Source organism: Gigantopelta aegis, chromosome 14 (genome assembly GCF_016097555.1).
Source record: "Gigantopelta aegis isolate Gae_Host chromosome 14, Gae_host_genome, whole genome shotgun sequence".
NCBI lineage: Eukaryota > Metazoa > Mollusca > Gastropoda > Neomphalida > Peltospiridae > Gigantopelta > Gigantopelta aegis.
Genome location: NC_054712.1, coordinates 31335943 through 31349258, shown reverse-complemented (window position 1 = coordinate 31349258; position 13316 = coordinate 31335943). Strand labels below are relative to the sequence as shown.

Here is a 13316-nt window from a genome sequence, read left to right as displayed (position 1 = left end):
AACATAAATGTTATTTAATACGTACTGGTTAAGCTTAATGTCTACCTTGTAAATTAGAAACCAGGCAATCAATGGGGACAGCCGCTTTTTGACTGTCGATCTTCTTAGAGAAATATTACAAGAAAATGCCAGAAATATAATTTACAATCTCAAAATAGTGTAGTTATTATAATGAATTGATTGTTAAGATGACACAAACAAAAATATTACTTGAACATTTTTGTTTTGCCGAGTTATTCAGTACTAAAGTTAAGGGACGCCAATTTGCCCTGTTACTGCAGAATAACTCGTGTAAACCGTTTACCCAAATTACGCCAATCGAATAGCTTTCACTTTACCGTTTAGTCGAATTACATCGGAATTATCCGGAATTAACCGAAATAAAAATAAATCAGAAATGGCCACAAATGCTGCTGAAGAGAAAGGAACTGCGATATTTCTTGATGTATGAATTTGTCAGCTGTTTGTTTGTTTTATTGCGTCGCAATATTTTATTCGGCATCAGTTTTGCATGTTGTTCTGTGCATTACTCCATAATTTACTATGATCAACTTTGTTTGTGCTTCTTGATGGAGCGGTCTCCCACCACTATTATAAATTATTGCACAAATATATTAAGTTATGTTGCATACAGTAGTATGGTTGTAGTTAGTGATGTTCCAAAGATCGATCATAATTGAAAATTGGTCAGTTTGGATCTACCGATTTGATGATCGATTATAAAAATCCATAATCGATTGTGTGGAACATGTTAACTGTAATTGTACCCCCAATTTCGATGCTAGAATTGATTTAAAATCCGTTGGTATTATTGTCCGAACCAAATTGTTAACAAATACAAAAAATGACTCTCCTACCTTTAATTGCCGTTAGATTTCCTTCAAAGTTTGTCCAGACAGAAATTAAAAAAAACCCATTACAATGACACAGATTCCACATACCAGATGATAACTGCCACCTATATCGACTTCGCTGAGTACGCATAGGGCAAAAACCATGTAATTTTATGCCAGCTGCCATTTTGACTTTTTATGGAATATTCTTCAAGAGGGGTGAAAGGATAGGATTTAATCTAACAACGTCATAACATGTTATGATATAAAAGCAAACGTGATGACGTCGTATTATTTATTATTATTATTATTTTAATGATACCACTAGAGATCATTGATTTCATATTAATTGTGTCACATACTTTGAGGCTTTCACCCCTCTTGAAGAGTATTCCATAAACAAGCAACATGGCAGACGGCAGAAAACTGCATGTATTTTTCCCTATGTAATCTCAGCAAAGACGATATCGGCGACATCGTTGCAGTCTCGTGTGTGGAATCTGTATATTTGTAGTGGGTTTTTAGCGATTTGTGTCTGGACAAACTTTGGAGGAAATCTAACGGCAATTAATGGTAGGAGTAATTTTTTGTAGTTGTTAACAATTTGGTTCGGACAATAGTGTTTATTTTCATGTCTACAAAAATAAAAAGATATATTAAATAGTTATTAAAGGTAAAATGTACCATTTGTAGGGTCCAGATCCCGGTGAACACGACAATAGGTAGATGACCCTTATTATTCAAATTCTTATTTTCATATAATTCTAACCAATTGTGTCATCGAAAGTTGATCGGTTGGTGCCAACCGATTATATAACCGATGATCGATAATGAAATTCCAATGGATTCCCAACACTAGTTGTAGTTTGAGTTTAAATTTGAGTTTTGTTCTTTCAATTCTTATCTTCTTTTTCAGGTTTTTAGACGAGCTGATAAAAGTGGTATGTATGTTTGATTAGTCAGTGATTAACAAACCTTCTAAAAATCCATTAGCCATAAGGCTCGGGGCCCTAATCGTGCCAGCGAAATGAGCGTTTTCTTCGCCGGAAGTCAGCTCAAGTCGCCGAGTTATTAGCAGTAGTGAGAAGTCAAAGTCCTCGGAAGATTCTGGACCTAATCAGATTTTAAAAACAAAATCATACAACAAATATCAAGGTCCTGACTTGTTTATTGTCATTACTCACCTGGCACCTTGTCGCCGTATGTCAGTGTTTTTTCTCTGGCACCAGACTGTATCCTCAATTAATCGTGAACCTGCCTATTAATGGGAAATAGTTTCTGCGCACACGCATTATAATGTGCAATTGATTTGATGTTAAAACTCATGCCAGTTTCTGCTGTGAAGAGATTAAATACATGTCGTCATCTAATGTTGACATTCTTCAGATACACTAGTAAACTGGGCTATTGTTTCTCAAAGTGCCGCGTGTTGCACCGTGTGCTGTGACCAGTCATGTGTTGTTAATCCTCGGCCACATTCATTTCTGTAGGCCTAATGCCAGAAAATATTAATTAATACTTTAATTTTAACATAACGGCACATTATCAACTACTTAATAATATCACGTTTTTAATGAAACATACCACTGTTTTGTTTAAAGTTTATTACCAGAAGTAGTATTTTATATCAAAATATTACGATTAGAACCGAGTGTAAAATTCTTGATTTTTTTCCGATTGAACGCGGAAACTGGTGAAACGTTACAAGTTTTATCAAACTTTGTCACTGTCTTCTGAAAAGGGAGAAGTCAATTCTCCTACATTTTTAATTCTAGATTAGGGCCTGTAAGGTTATAGTTTGTATTTAAGTTGATGTGTGATTTACACTAGCCCATCAAGCTAACCACTAGCCTAAATGTGTGACCACATCTATGGATTGAAAAACAAAATGCTTGCTTGATTGTCGCTCGCAATTGAAAAAAATGGGGATGTGGTGGGGATCTAGCCCAGTGATAAAGTGCTTATCTGATGCATGGTCGGTCTGGTATCGATCCTTCAGTGGACATATTGGCCTATTTCTTGTTCCAGCCAAGTGTATATAACAAAGGTCATACCCCCATGGCATGTACCAGTACTATACTGTCTATGGGGGCGGCATTTAGCTCAGTTGGTTGAGCGCTCGCCTGAGGTGCTTGCATTGCAGGATTGAACCACCTCTGTGGATCCATTCAGCTGATTTGTTTTTCTCTCGTTCCAACCAGTGCACCATAACTGGTCAAAGGTCAATGTGTATGCTTTTTTGTCTGTGGAAAAGTGCATATAAAAGATTCCTTGCTGCTAATGACATTTTTTTTAGCAAGTGTCGTCTGATGAATTACCAAATATTTGAAATCCAATAGCCGATGATTGATTAATCAATGTGCTCTAGTGGTGTTGTTAAACGAAAACAAACTTTAACTTTATTCTGTCTGTGGGATGGTGCATATAAAAGATCCCTTGCTGATAATTGAAAAGAGTAGCCCATGATAGCGGGTTTCCTCTCAATATATGTGTGGTCCATAACCATATGTCGGATGCCATATAACTGTAAATAAAATGTGTTGAGTGTCATTAAATACAAATTTCCTTCTTCTTTTTTTCTTTTTATCCTTGCCTTGAAGATATGTAAGAAAGAAACAACACAACACCTCTGTTCAACAAGTCATCTTTACCACAAGAATGTGTAGATAACGAGAGATAAGACACACCTCTAACCTTTTCTTGCAAACTTAAATAGAACAAAATAAATCACATTATTTGCATTCTACATGTCATAAATCAAAAATATCTAAAAAATTGAAAAGAGTTGCTATTCAGTTTATTTATGTGGTCCTTAACAGCATGTCTGATGCCATATATAACTAATTTTAGTGTATCACAAAAATGTTGTTGTTGTTTTTATTTTCCAGACAGTGGCTTCATCAGCTGGGAGGAATTTGTGATGCACTTTGCTGATGGTGTGATGGGCAAGGAAGAACTGAAGGCCATATTTGATGAAATTGATACACACAACACAAAGTATATAAAGTTTACCATCTGTGGGTTTAAATTTTATTAGTTCCCTAGGTAGCTACCAGTCCGAACTGGAGACAACTGTTTTATCACCATCTCTCTGTCTATCCATGCATCATCTGTCTGTCTGGTCACCACGACTGGTATATTAAAAGCCGTGGTATGTACTGCCCTGTCTGTGGGATGGTGCATGTAAAAGATCCCTTGCTGCTAATTGAAAAGAGTAGCCCATGAAGTAGCAACAGTGGGGTTTCCTTTTTCAATATCTGTGTGGTCCTTAACCATATGTCTGATGCCATATAACCGTAAATAAAATGTGTTGAGTGCGTTGTTAAATAAACATTTCTTTCTTTCCCTCTGTCTGGCTGTCTGTCCATCTGTCTCACATACCGTTTTCCAGACTTTTTTGTTGCATAGCTTTATCATATAGAGTTACAGATCAAATTTGACTTTCATCATGAAGATTGGCCCATTTTTATAGGAGATACGGAAATTTGTTGGGTTCATTAGGGGTCATGTATTGCTTTAGCAGCACTTTCAGAATGTTTGTTAAATTAAAGGGAATACTAAAGTTTATTAATTTTGTTTTGGAATGTAAAAATTATGCCATGAACATGTACATGCCAATATAATATTTATTCATAAGGGACAATCTTCCCCCACCCCGAAAACGAAAGAGTGATTTGATTCTGATTTAAAGAAGAATACCTATGTGATTTTTAAATATAATTCCAGTTGTATGGAAGGAAGGAAGGAAGGAAATGTTTTATTTAATGATGCACTCAACATATTTTATTAACGATTATATGGCATCAGACGTATGGTTAAGGACCACACAGATATTGAGAGAGGAAACCCGCTGTCGCCACTTCATGAGCTACTCTTTTCGATTAGCAGCAAGGGATCTTTTATATGCACCATCCCACAGACAGGATAGTACATACCACAGCCTTTGTTACACCAGTTGTGGAGCACTGGCTGGAATGAAAAATAGTCCAATGGGTCCACCAACGGGGATCGATCCTGGTCCAACCGCGTATCAAGCGAATGCTTTACCACTGAGCTACGTCCCGCCCCTTCAGTCGTATGGAGGAACATTTTAAATGATGGAATTAAACAACACTATCTCTAGTTATTAGACCATGTAAACTATTTTGGGTTATTATAATTTATTTACTGTTAAATTTGACATCACTTAATCTTCTTGCTTGTCATCCGAGAGTTTGTAGTAGCTCCATGTGAAATAAATACGGTACTTTCATGGGAACTAGACTCGGTCACTATGTGAAATAAATACGGTACTTTCGTGGGAACTAGACTCGGTCACTATGTGAAATAAATACGGTACTTTCGTGGGAACTAGACTCAGTCACTATGTGAAATAAATACGGTACTTTCGTGGGAACTAGACTTGGTCACTATGTGAAATAAATATGGTACTTTCCTGGGAACTAGACTCGGTCACCATGTGAAATAAATACGGTACTTTCGTGGGAACTAGACTCGGTCACTATGTGAAATAAATACGGTACTTTCGTGGGAACTAGACTCAGTAACTATGTGAAATAAATACGGTACTTTCGTGGGAACTAGACTCGGTCACCATGTGAAATAAATACGGTACTTTCGTGGGAACTAGACTCGGTAACTATGTGAAATAAATACGGTACTTTCGTGGGAACTAGACTCGGTCACTATGTGAAATAAATACGATACTTTCCTGGGAACTAGACTCGGTCACTATGTGAAATAAATACGGTACTTTCGTGGGAACTAGACTCGGTCACCATGTGAAATAAATACGGTACTTTCGTGGGAACTAGACTCGGTAACTATGTGAAATAAATACGGTACTTTCGTGGGAACTAGACTCGGTCACCATGTGAAATAAATACGGTACTTTCGTGGGAACTAGACTCGGTCACTATGTGAAATAAATACGGTACTTTCGTGGGAACTAGACTCGGTCACTATGTGAAATAAATACGATACTTTCCTGGGAACTAGACTCGGTCACTATGTGAAATAAATACGGTACTTTCGTGGGAACTAGACTCGGTCACCATGTGAAATAAATACGGTACTTTCGTGGGAACTAGACTCGGTCACTATGTGAAATAAATACGGTACTTTCGTGGGAACTAGACTCGGTCACCATGTGAAATAAATACGGTACTTTCGTGGGAACTAGACTCGGTCACCATGTGAAATAAATACGGTACTTTCGTGGGAACTAGACTCGGTAACTATGTGAAATAAATACGGTACTTTCGTGGGAACTAGACTCGGTCACCATGTGAAATAAATACGGTACTTTCGTGGGAACTAGACTCGGTAACTATGTGAAATAAATACGGTACTTTCGTGGGAACTAGACTCGGTCACCATGTGAAATAAATACGGTACTTTCGTGGGAACTAGACTCGGTCACTATGTGAAATAAATACGGTACTTTCGTGGGAACTAGACTCGGTCACTATGTGAAATAAATACGGTACTTTCGTGGGAACTAGACTCGGTCACTATGTGAAATAAATACGGTACTTTCGTGGGAACTAGACTCGGTCACCATGTGAAATAAATACGGTACTTTCGTGGGAACTAGACTCGGTCACTATGTGAAATAAATACGGTACTTTCGTGGGAACTAGACTCGGTCACTCGGTCACTATGTGAAATAAATACGGTACTTTCGTGGGAACTAGACTCGGTCACCATGTGAAATAAATACGGTACTTTCGTGGGAACTAGACTCGGTAACTATGTGAAATAAATACAGTACTTTTGTGGGAACTAGACTCAGTAACTACGTCACACGGGGCGGGACGTAGCCTTGTGGTAAAGCGCTTGCTTGATGTGCGGTTTTGATCAATGTGGGGTCGATCCTCGTCAGTGGGCCCATTGGGCTCTTTCTTGTTCCAGCCAGTGCACCACTACTAGTATTTCAAAGGCCATGGTATGTGCTATCCTGTTTGTAGGATGGTTGACATAAAAGGTCCGTTGCTTCTAATGCAAAAATATTGCAGATTTCCTCTCTAATTACCAAATGTTTGACATCCAATAGCCGATGATTAATAAATCAATAGTATCGTTAAACAAAACAAACTATTTCACAGGATATGTTTTTAAAGTTAAAAGTTTTTGTTTTGTTTAATGACACCACTAGAGCACATTGATTTATTAATCATCGTCAAACATATAGTAGCAAGGGATCATCTCTTATATACCAGTCACGGTGCATTGCCTAGAACAAGAAATAACCCAAAACGGGGATCGTTCCTAGACCAACCGCACATCAGGTGAGTGCCTCACCACTGGTCATCATCCCTCTCCCAGGATGTGTCCTTAATCCAGTTGATCAGCCTCGGTGGCATCGTGGTTTGGCCATTGGTCTACAGGCTGGTAGGTACTGGGTTCGGATCCCAGTCGAGGCATGGGATTTTTAATCCAGATACTGACTCCAAACCCAGAGTGAGTGCTCCGCAAGGCTCAATGGGTAGGTGTAAACCACTTGCACCGACCAGTGATCCATAACTGGTTCAACAAAGGCCATGGTTTGTGCTAGCCTGCCTGTGGGAAGTGCAAATAAAAGATCCCTTGCTGCTAATCGGAAGAGTAGCCCATATAGTGGCGACAGCGGGTTTCCTCTCAAACTCTGTGTGGTCCTTAACCATGTGTCTGACGCCATATAACCGTAAAATAAAATGTGAGGAGTGCGTCGTTAAATAAAACATTTCTTTCTTTTTTCTTTTTTTTAAAATCCAGTTGATCGCTATTGGTGAGCCCATTCTGCTATTTCTCGTTCTATACGGTGCACCATGAATGGTATATCAAAGGTATGTGCTATCCTGTATGGGATGGTGCATATAAAAGATACCTTGCTTCTAGTGGAAAAATGTAGCAGGTTGCCTCTCTATGATTGTGTAAAAATCACAGTATGTTTGACATCCAATAGCTCATGATTAATATACAGTGAAACCTCTCAAAATCGGACCCTCTGTAAACCGGAATTCCTCCAAAACTGGACATTCTTCACAGTAGTTTTTAAAAAATCAGTACAGAAAATAACTTCTCTAAACCAGATACCTCTTAAAACCGAACATTTTATTTGGTCCCTAGGGTGTCTGCTTTAGAGGAGTTTTACTGTATCAATGTGCTCTAGTGGTTTCGTTAAACAAAAAACAACTTTATTTAATCCTGTTGCATTTAATATACTAATAAGTTTTTCAAAATATGTTGTTCAATTTAACCAAATGTATTGCTTGTTTTATCCACAGCTCTATTGACACTGGAGAACTGTGTTCGTATTTCTCCAAACATCTTGGCGAATTCCGGTGTATTTTCGCAAGTGTTGAAGACCTGTCTGCCAAAATAACCAATGCTCTCTTTGCAACTGCGCCTGTAAGTTTTATACAAATTGCTGTAATGTTAGTAGATTACCTAAAAATTTATTTATAGGGTGTATACTACCAAATCAAATCCCATAGACAACAATAGTAACATATGTGGCTAAAATTCCTAGCTGCAGCGTATCAATCAACATAAACACAACCAATATAAATACTACCACCCCTCACCCTTAAAGTGAATCAGAAAAAAATTGGGGATCAAGTTGCTCATTTCTAAGATAATGGGTAGCGTCTATGACTACCCTAGTTCCGCACAAAATTCGAGTACTTTTTTTTACAGGTACCCTATACATGTTTCAAGCACAAGGCTACTGACACAGTGGTACTAGATGAAATAAAATTGTGTATATTTTTTTGCACAGATTTAACTATTTCTTTTCACAATCAACACACTTACATTTATAACCAATCACAGAACTTGTGATGTTTACTTCTCTATCAAAAGTTGGGTGCACCAAATTTTAATTTTGGGGGCAGGGAGGGGGACATGGTAAGTGTTGCCTTTGGTTTAGTAACAACAATTAGAGCACCAAGTCAAGTTGGAGTGACACCAAATTAAAACTGGTTGTAAACATGTTTGGTTACTAAAAATCGAGATTAAAAACTTTTGCATTAAATTGTTTCGCTAAATGGTCAAATCTTTTGCAAGTAGTTATTATTTTTTGCAATTAGTGGGCAGGACGTAGCCCAGTGGTAAAGCGCTCGCATGTGTGATCAGTCTAGGATCGATCACTGTCGGTGGACCCACGACTGATACATCAAAGGCTGTGGTGTGTGCCATCCTGTCTCTGAAGTGGCGACAGCTGGTTTTCTCTCTCAATATCTGTGTGGTCCTTAACCACAAGTACGACACCATATAACCGTAAATAAAATGTGTTGAGTGCATCGTTAAATAAAACATTTCCTTCCTTTTTGCAATTAAGTACTGGCATGATGGCAAACCAAGTAAGTACTGGCATGATGGCAAACCAAGTAAGTACTCGCATGATGGCAAACCAAGTAAGTACTGGCATGATGGCAAACCAATTAAGGCACCACAAAAAAAATTCTTGCACAACTTGGAAAATGAAGCATGCATATAAATTTTTAGATGTGAAGATGGGCACAAACAACCCAGAATTTATCTGCACTATTTTTCCCCCCCGGTTTACAACACTGTTTATTAGCAATTTATTATAAAATGTACTGGATTTTTGTTAAACTAACATTTGCTCAGACTGTACACTATTGGGGTTTTTTGTATGTTTTTTTAAAGGTCTATGAAAAGATGAACAGAACTGAGAAGTTTGTGCGACGGTTTCTTCTTCGTGAAACAATCAACCAGTTATCTGCCCTTCAGCTGCCAGTGGAAGCCGCGTCGGATCACCTTGACTATCAAGCCAGAGAAGAGAGGTGACTAGCAATACACTGTTTTATTATGCAACCTCCGTTTCTACTGACAGAATACGATGACAGATAAAACAAAGTCATATCCTGCTACTAGCAGACTTTTGACGTAACACACATAGATACATTACAAAATCGATCATCTGACCTCTAGGTCTTCCTACAATTTGGCTGAAATAACAGAAATAATAGCTTTTCCCCTTACTGTTTATGGTCTGCAGGATAAAGATAATAGCTAGTTAATGATGTCGGATATCTGCTTTATCCTGTTCAGGCTGAATGAGAAATTTCCCATTCTTGCCATCACAGGATAAAGCAGATATCCGACATCATTAACTGGTTATTCTCTATTTATACATCAGAAATTGGGTGTTAATTTGGAGTGGTATTTTTAATGACACCTCAATACATTGTTGAACTACACTTATTTTATGCCTTACCACATGGTTATTGCAGCTGTAAGGAGTAAAGGTGACACAACACGACATGAGTGCCTCGTATGAGAATAGTCGATTGCATGGCGACCGATATAGATAATAACTTGTTAATGACGTTGGATATCTGCTTTTATTCTGTGATGGTACGAATGCAAAATTCCGCGAGGCTCTGTTGAGCGGAATTTCTCATTCAGCCGAACAGCATAAAGCAGATATCCGACGACATTAACTAGTTATTATCTTTATCCTTCAGATCATAAAAATTAAGGGGGAAAGTTCTTATTTCTGTTATTTCAGCCAAATTGTACGAATACTTAGAGGTTAATGAGCGATTTTGTAATGTAGCTATGCATGCTAGTAGCAGGATATGATTTTGCTTTTATCGGTCATATTCTGTCAATAAAAACGGTGGTTGCAGTATAAGAAATCGTAATATGTCTTGTCACAATCGACGGCTGTTGTTGTTACTCTTGATTCTCTGATTTGCCTGCTAGGTCTGGAAAGTGGACTGCTGTTTGTAGGCCACTGTTTTGAGCCGTGATGCAAGAACTGTCTGTAGCCGTAAGACTTGAGTCAAATGACTTGACCACTACACAACCAGGGCCTGACACAAGAACTGTCTGTAGCGGTAAGACTTCAGTCAGATGACTTGACCACTACACAACCAGGGCCTGACACAAGAACTGTCTGTAGCGGTAAGACTTCAGTCAGATGACTTGACCACTACACAACCAGGGCCTGACACAAGAACTGTCTGTAGCCGTAAGACTTGAGTCAAGTGACTTGACCACTACACAACCAGGGCCTGACATAAGAACTGTCTGTAGCCGTAAGACTTCAGTCAAATGACTTGACCACTACACAACCAGGGCCTGACACAAGAACTGTCTGTAGCGGTAAGACTTCAGTCACATGACTTGACCACTACACAACCAGGGCCTGACACAAGAACTGTCTGTAGCCGTAAGATTCGAGTCAAGTGACTTGACCACTACACAACCAGGGCCTGACACAAGAACTGTCTGTAGCCGTAAGACTTGAGTCAAGTGACTTGACCACTACACAACCAGGGCCTGACACAAGAACTGTCTGTAGCCGTAAGACTTCAGTCAAATGACTTGACCACTACACAACCAGGGCCTGACACAAGAACTGTCTGTAGCGGTAAGACTTCAGTCACATGACTTGACCACTACACAACCAGGGCCTGACACAAGAACTGTCTGTAGCGGTAAGACTTCAGTCACATGACTTGACCACTACACAACCAGGGCCTGACACAAGAACTGTCTGTAGCGGTAAGACTTCAGTCACATGACTTGACCACTACACAACCAGGGCCTGACACAAGAACTGTCTGTAGCGGTAAGACTTCAGTCACATGACTTGACCACTACACAACCAGGGCCTGACACAAGAACTGTCTGTAGCGGTAAGACTTCATTCAGATGACTTGACCACTACAGAACCAGGGCCTGACACAAGAACTGTCTGTAGCCGTAAGACTTCAGTCACATGACTTGACCACTACACAACCAGGGCCTGACACAAGAACTGTCTGTAGCCGTAAGACTTCAGTCACATGACTTGACCACTACACAACCAGGGCCTGACACAAGAACTGTCTGTAGCCGTAAGACTTCATTCAGATGACTTGACCACTACACAACCAGGGCCTGACACAAGAACTGTCTGTAGCCGTAAGACTTCAGTCAAATGACTTGACCACTACACAACCAGGGCCTGACACAAGAACTGTCTGTAGCCGTAAGACTTCAGTCAAATGACTTGACCACTGCACAACCAGGGTCTGACACAAGAACTGTCTGTAGCGGTAAGACTTCAGTCAAATGACTTGACCACTACACAACCAGGGCCTGCAGGTGTTGTTAAGAACAGTCTTTCTGCTCTTTTAATGATAACATTAAATAAAAAAAGCAGAAGAATTTAAGAGTAGTTATTTTCAATGTTCAGTGACAGAAACATGGATAGAAAGTGGAAGTTTATGTTTTAGATAACAGAATTGAAAATATTTTTGTTGTATATTTTAGAAAGGACATCCTGCCTGTGGAAGTGGACCAGTTCACTAAGGCACCAGGCAGTGTTATTCCAGGTCGGATTGTACGTCGAGCAAAGAGACAGGTCAGCTCACAGAGTACCGGCTCAGAAAGTAAGTCATGTGCCTGTGCTGTTCAGGACTGTTCATAAAGGGGGAGGGATCTTTTTATATATCCACCACACACTAAATAATCATTTAATTAAAGCTGTTATGAAATATTTAAAAGAATTTAGTTTCATTTGGTATTCAATGTACTTGTGGTGCCTCCTGTCATCCTCATAGAGTTTAGTATGCAGGCTTATGTGAATCGTGCTGAATTTATGAAACAAGTGTCAGGTAAGGGTAATACATGAATCCTGACACAAGTTTTTTAAAGTCAGTACCATTCACTGATGAGTGTAATAATTTCTTTATTATCCATATTATTCATGATATTATGTTTATGAATAACAAACTAGGACCATGTCAAAATGTTTTAAACCTAACTAAAAGGAGACGATGAAATGACGTCATTTTGGTCAGCGATTATACAGAGCTAAGACTGGAGAAGCCACATTAAGTTATGACGTCGCTTCCCAAAATTACGTTATTCGTTGTGCACGTGAAATCATTATGACGCATGAGTGTCATACTGGTTACATTTCCCTGTAAATCTTGAACTCTGTAGATAATGAATATGATTATATTTGATTATTATTGTCTCAGTCAGAGAAGATGTCAGATCAGTCAGCGTTCCATGTAAAACATGTCTGGATGTTGGTTATAATGTTATTGTTATGGACTGTCAAATGCCATGTGAATCAAGGCAGCATGTTCCAATATGTTTATGTACACATTTTTTTTGTTATTACAGGGCTTTAGATCTCACTAATTTGGGCACAGTGGAGACTTTTGTCTTTTCTTAGAGCAGGAAAGGTGGTTTTAGTTCAGTACTGCCATTAACAGCTGCTGTAGACTTGTCAGTATTCAGAAATGCATTTCATGTTATTTTAATCTAATTGAATGTAACATTTTGAGGTGAAATATTTTAAGGTCAGCATGTTTGTACTTAATTTGGGCATGATTATTTTGGGCATAAGCAGGGGACAATATTTAGAAATCCAAGATTACCGAAGTCGGTTCAAATGTTTTTTACCTAGGTAACCAATTGTTCAGTTACGTGAATTATATTTGCATAACCTGTGGGTTACCTGATCGGTTA

At 38.8% G+C, this 13316-nt stretch overlaps 1 protein-coding gene across 2 annotated transcripts in view; it reads left to right on the top strand.

The window, feature by feature from the left end:
• The first annotated feature begins 391 nt into the window (after positions 1-391).
• Positions 392-13316, top strand: part of LOC121388796 (N-terminal EF-hand calcium-binding protein 1-like) — a 28526-nt gene continuing 15601 nt past the window's right edge. For both annotated transcript variants that reach the window (XM_041520298.1, XM_041520297.1), the window contains exons 1-6: positions 392-445; positions 1750-1774; positions 3722-3830; positions 8102-8225; positions 9489-9625; positions 12108-12226. In XM_041520298.1, the coding sequence (XP_041376232.1) occupies positions 398-445; positions 1750-1774; positions 3722-3830; positions 8102-8225; positions 9489-9625; positions 12108-12226 (562 nt within the window). In that variant the 5' untranslated portion in view covers positions 392-397. The remainder of the gene's footprint in view (positions 446-1749; positions 1775-3721; positions 3831-8101; positions 8226-9488; positions 9626-12107; positions 12227-13316) is intronic.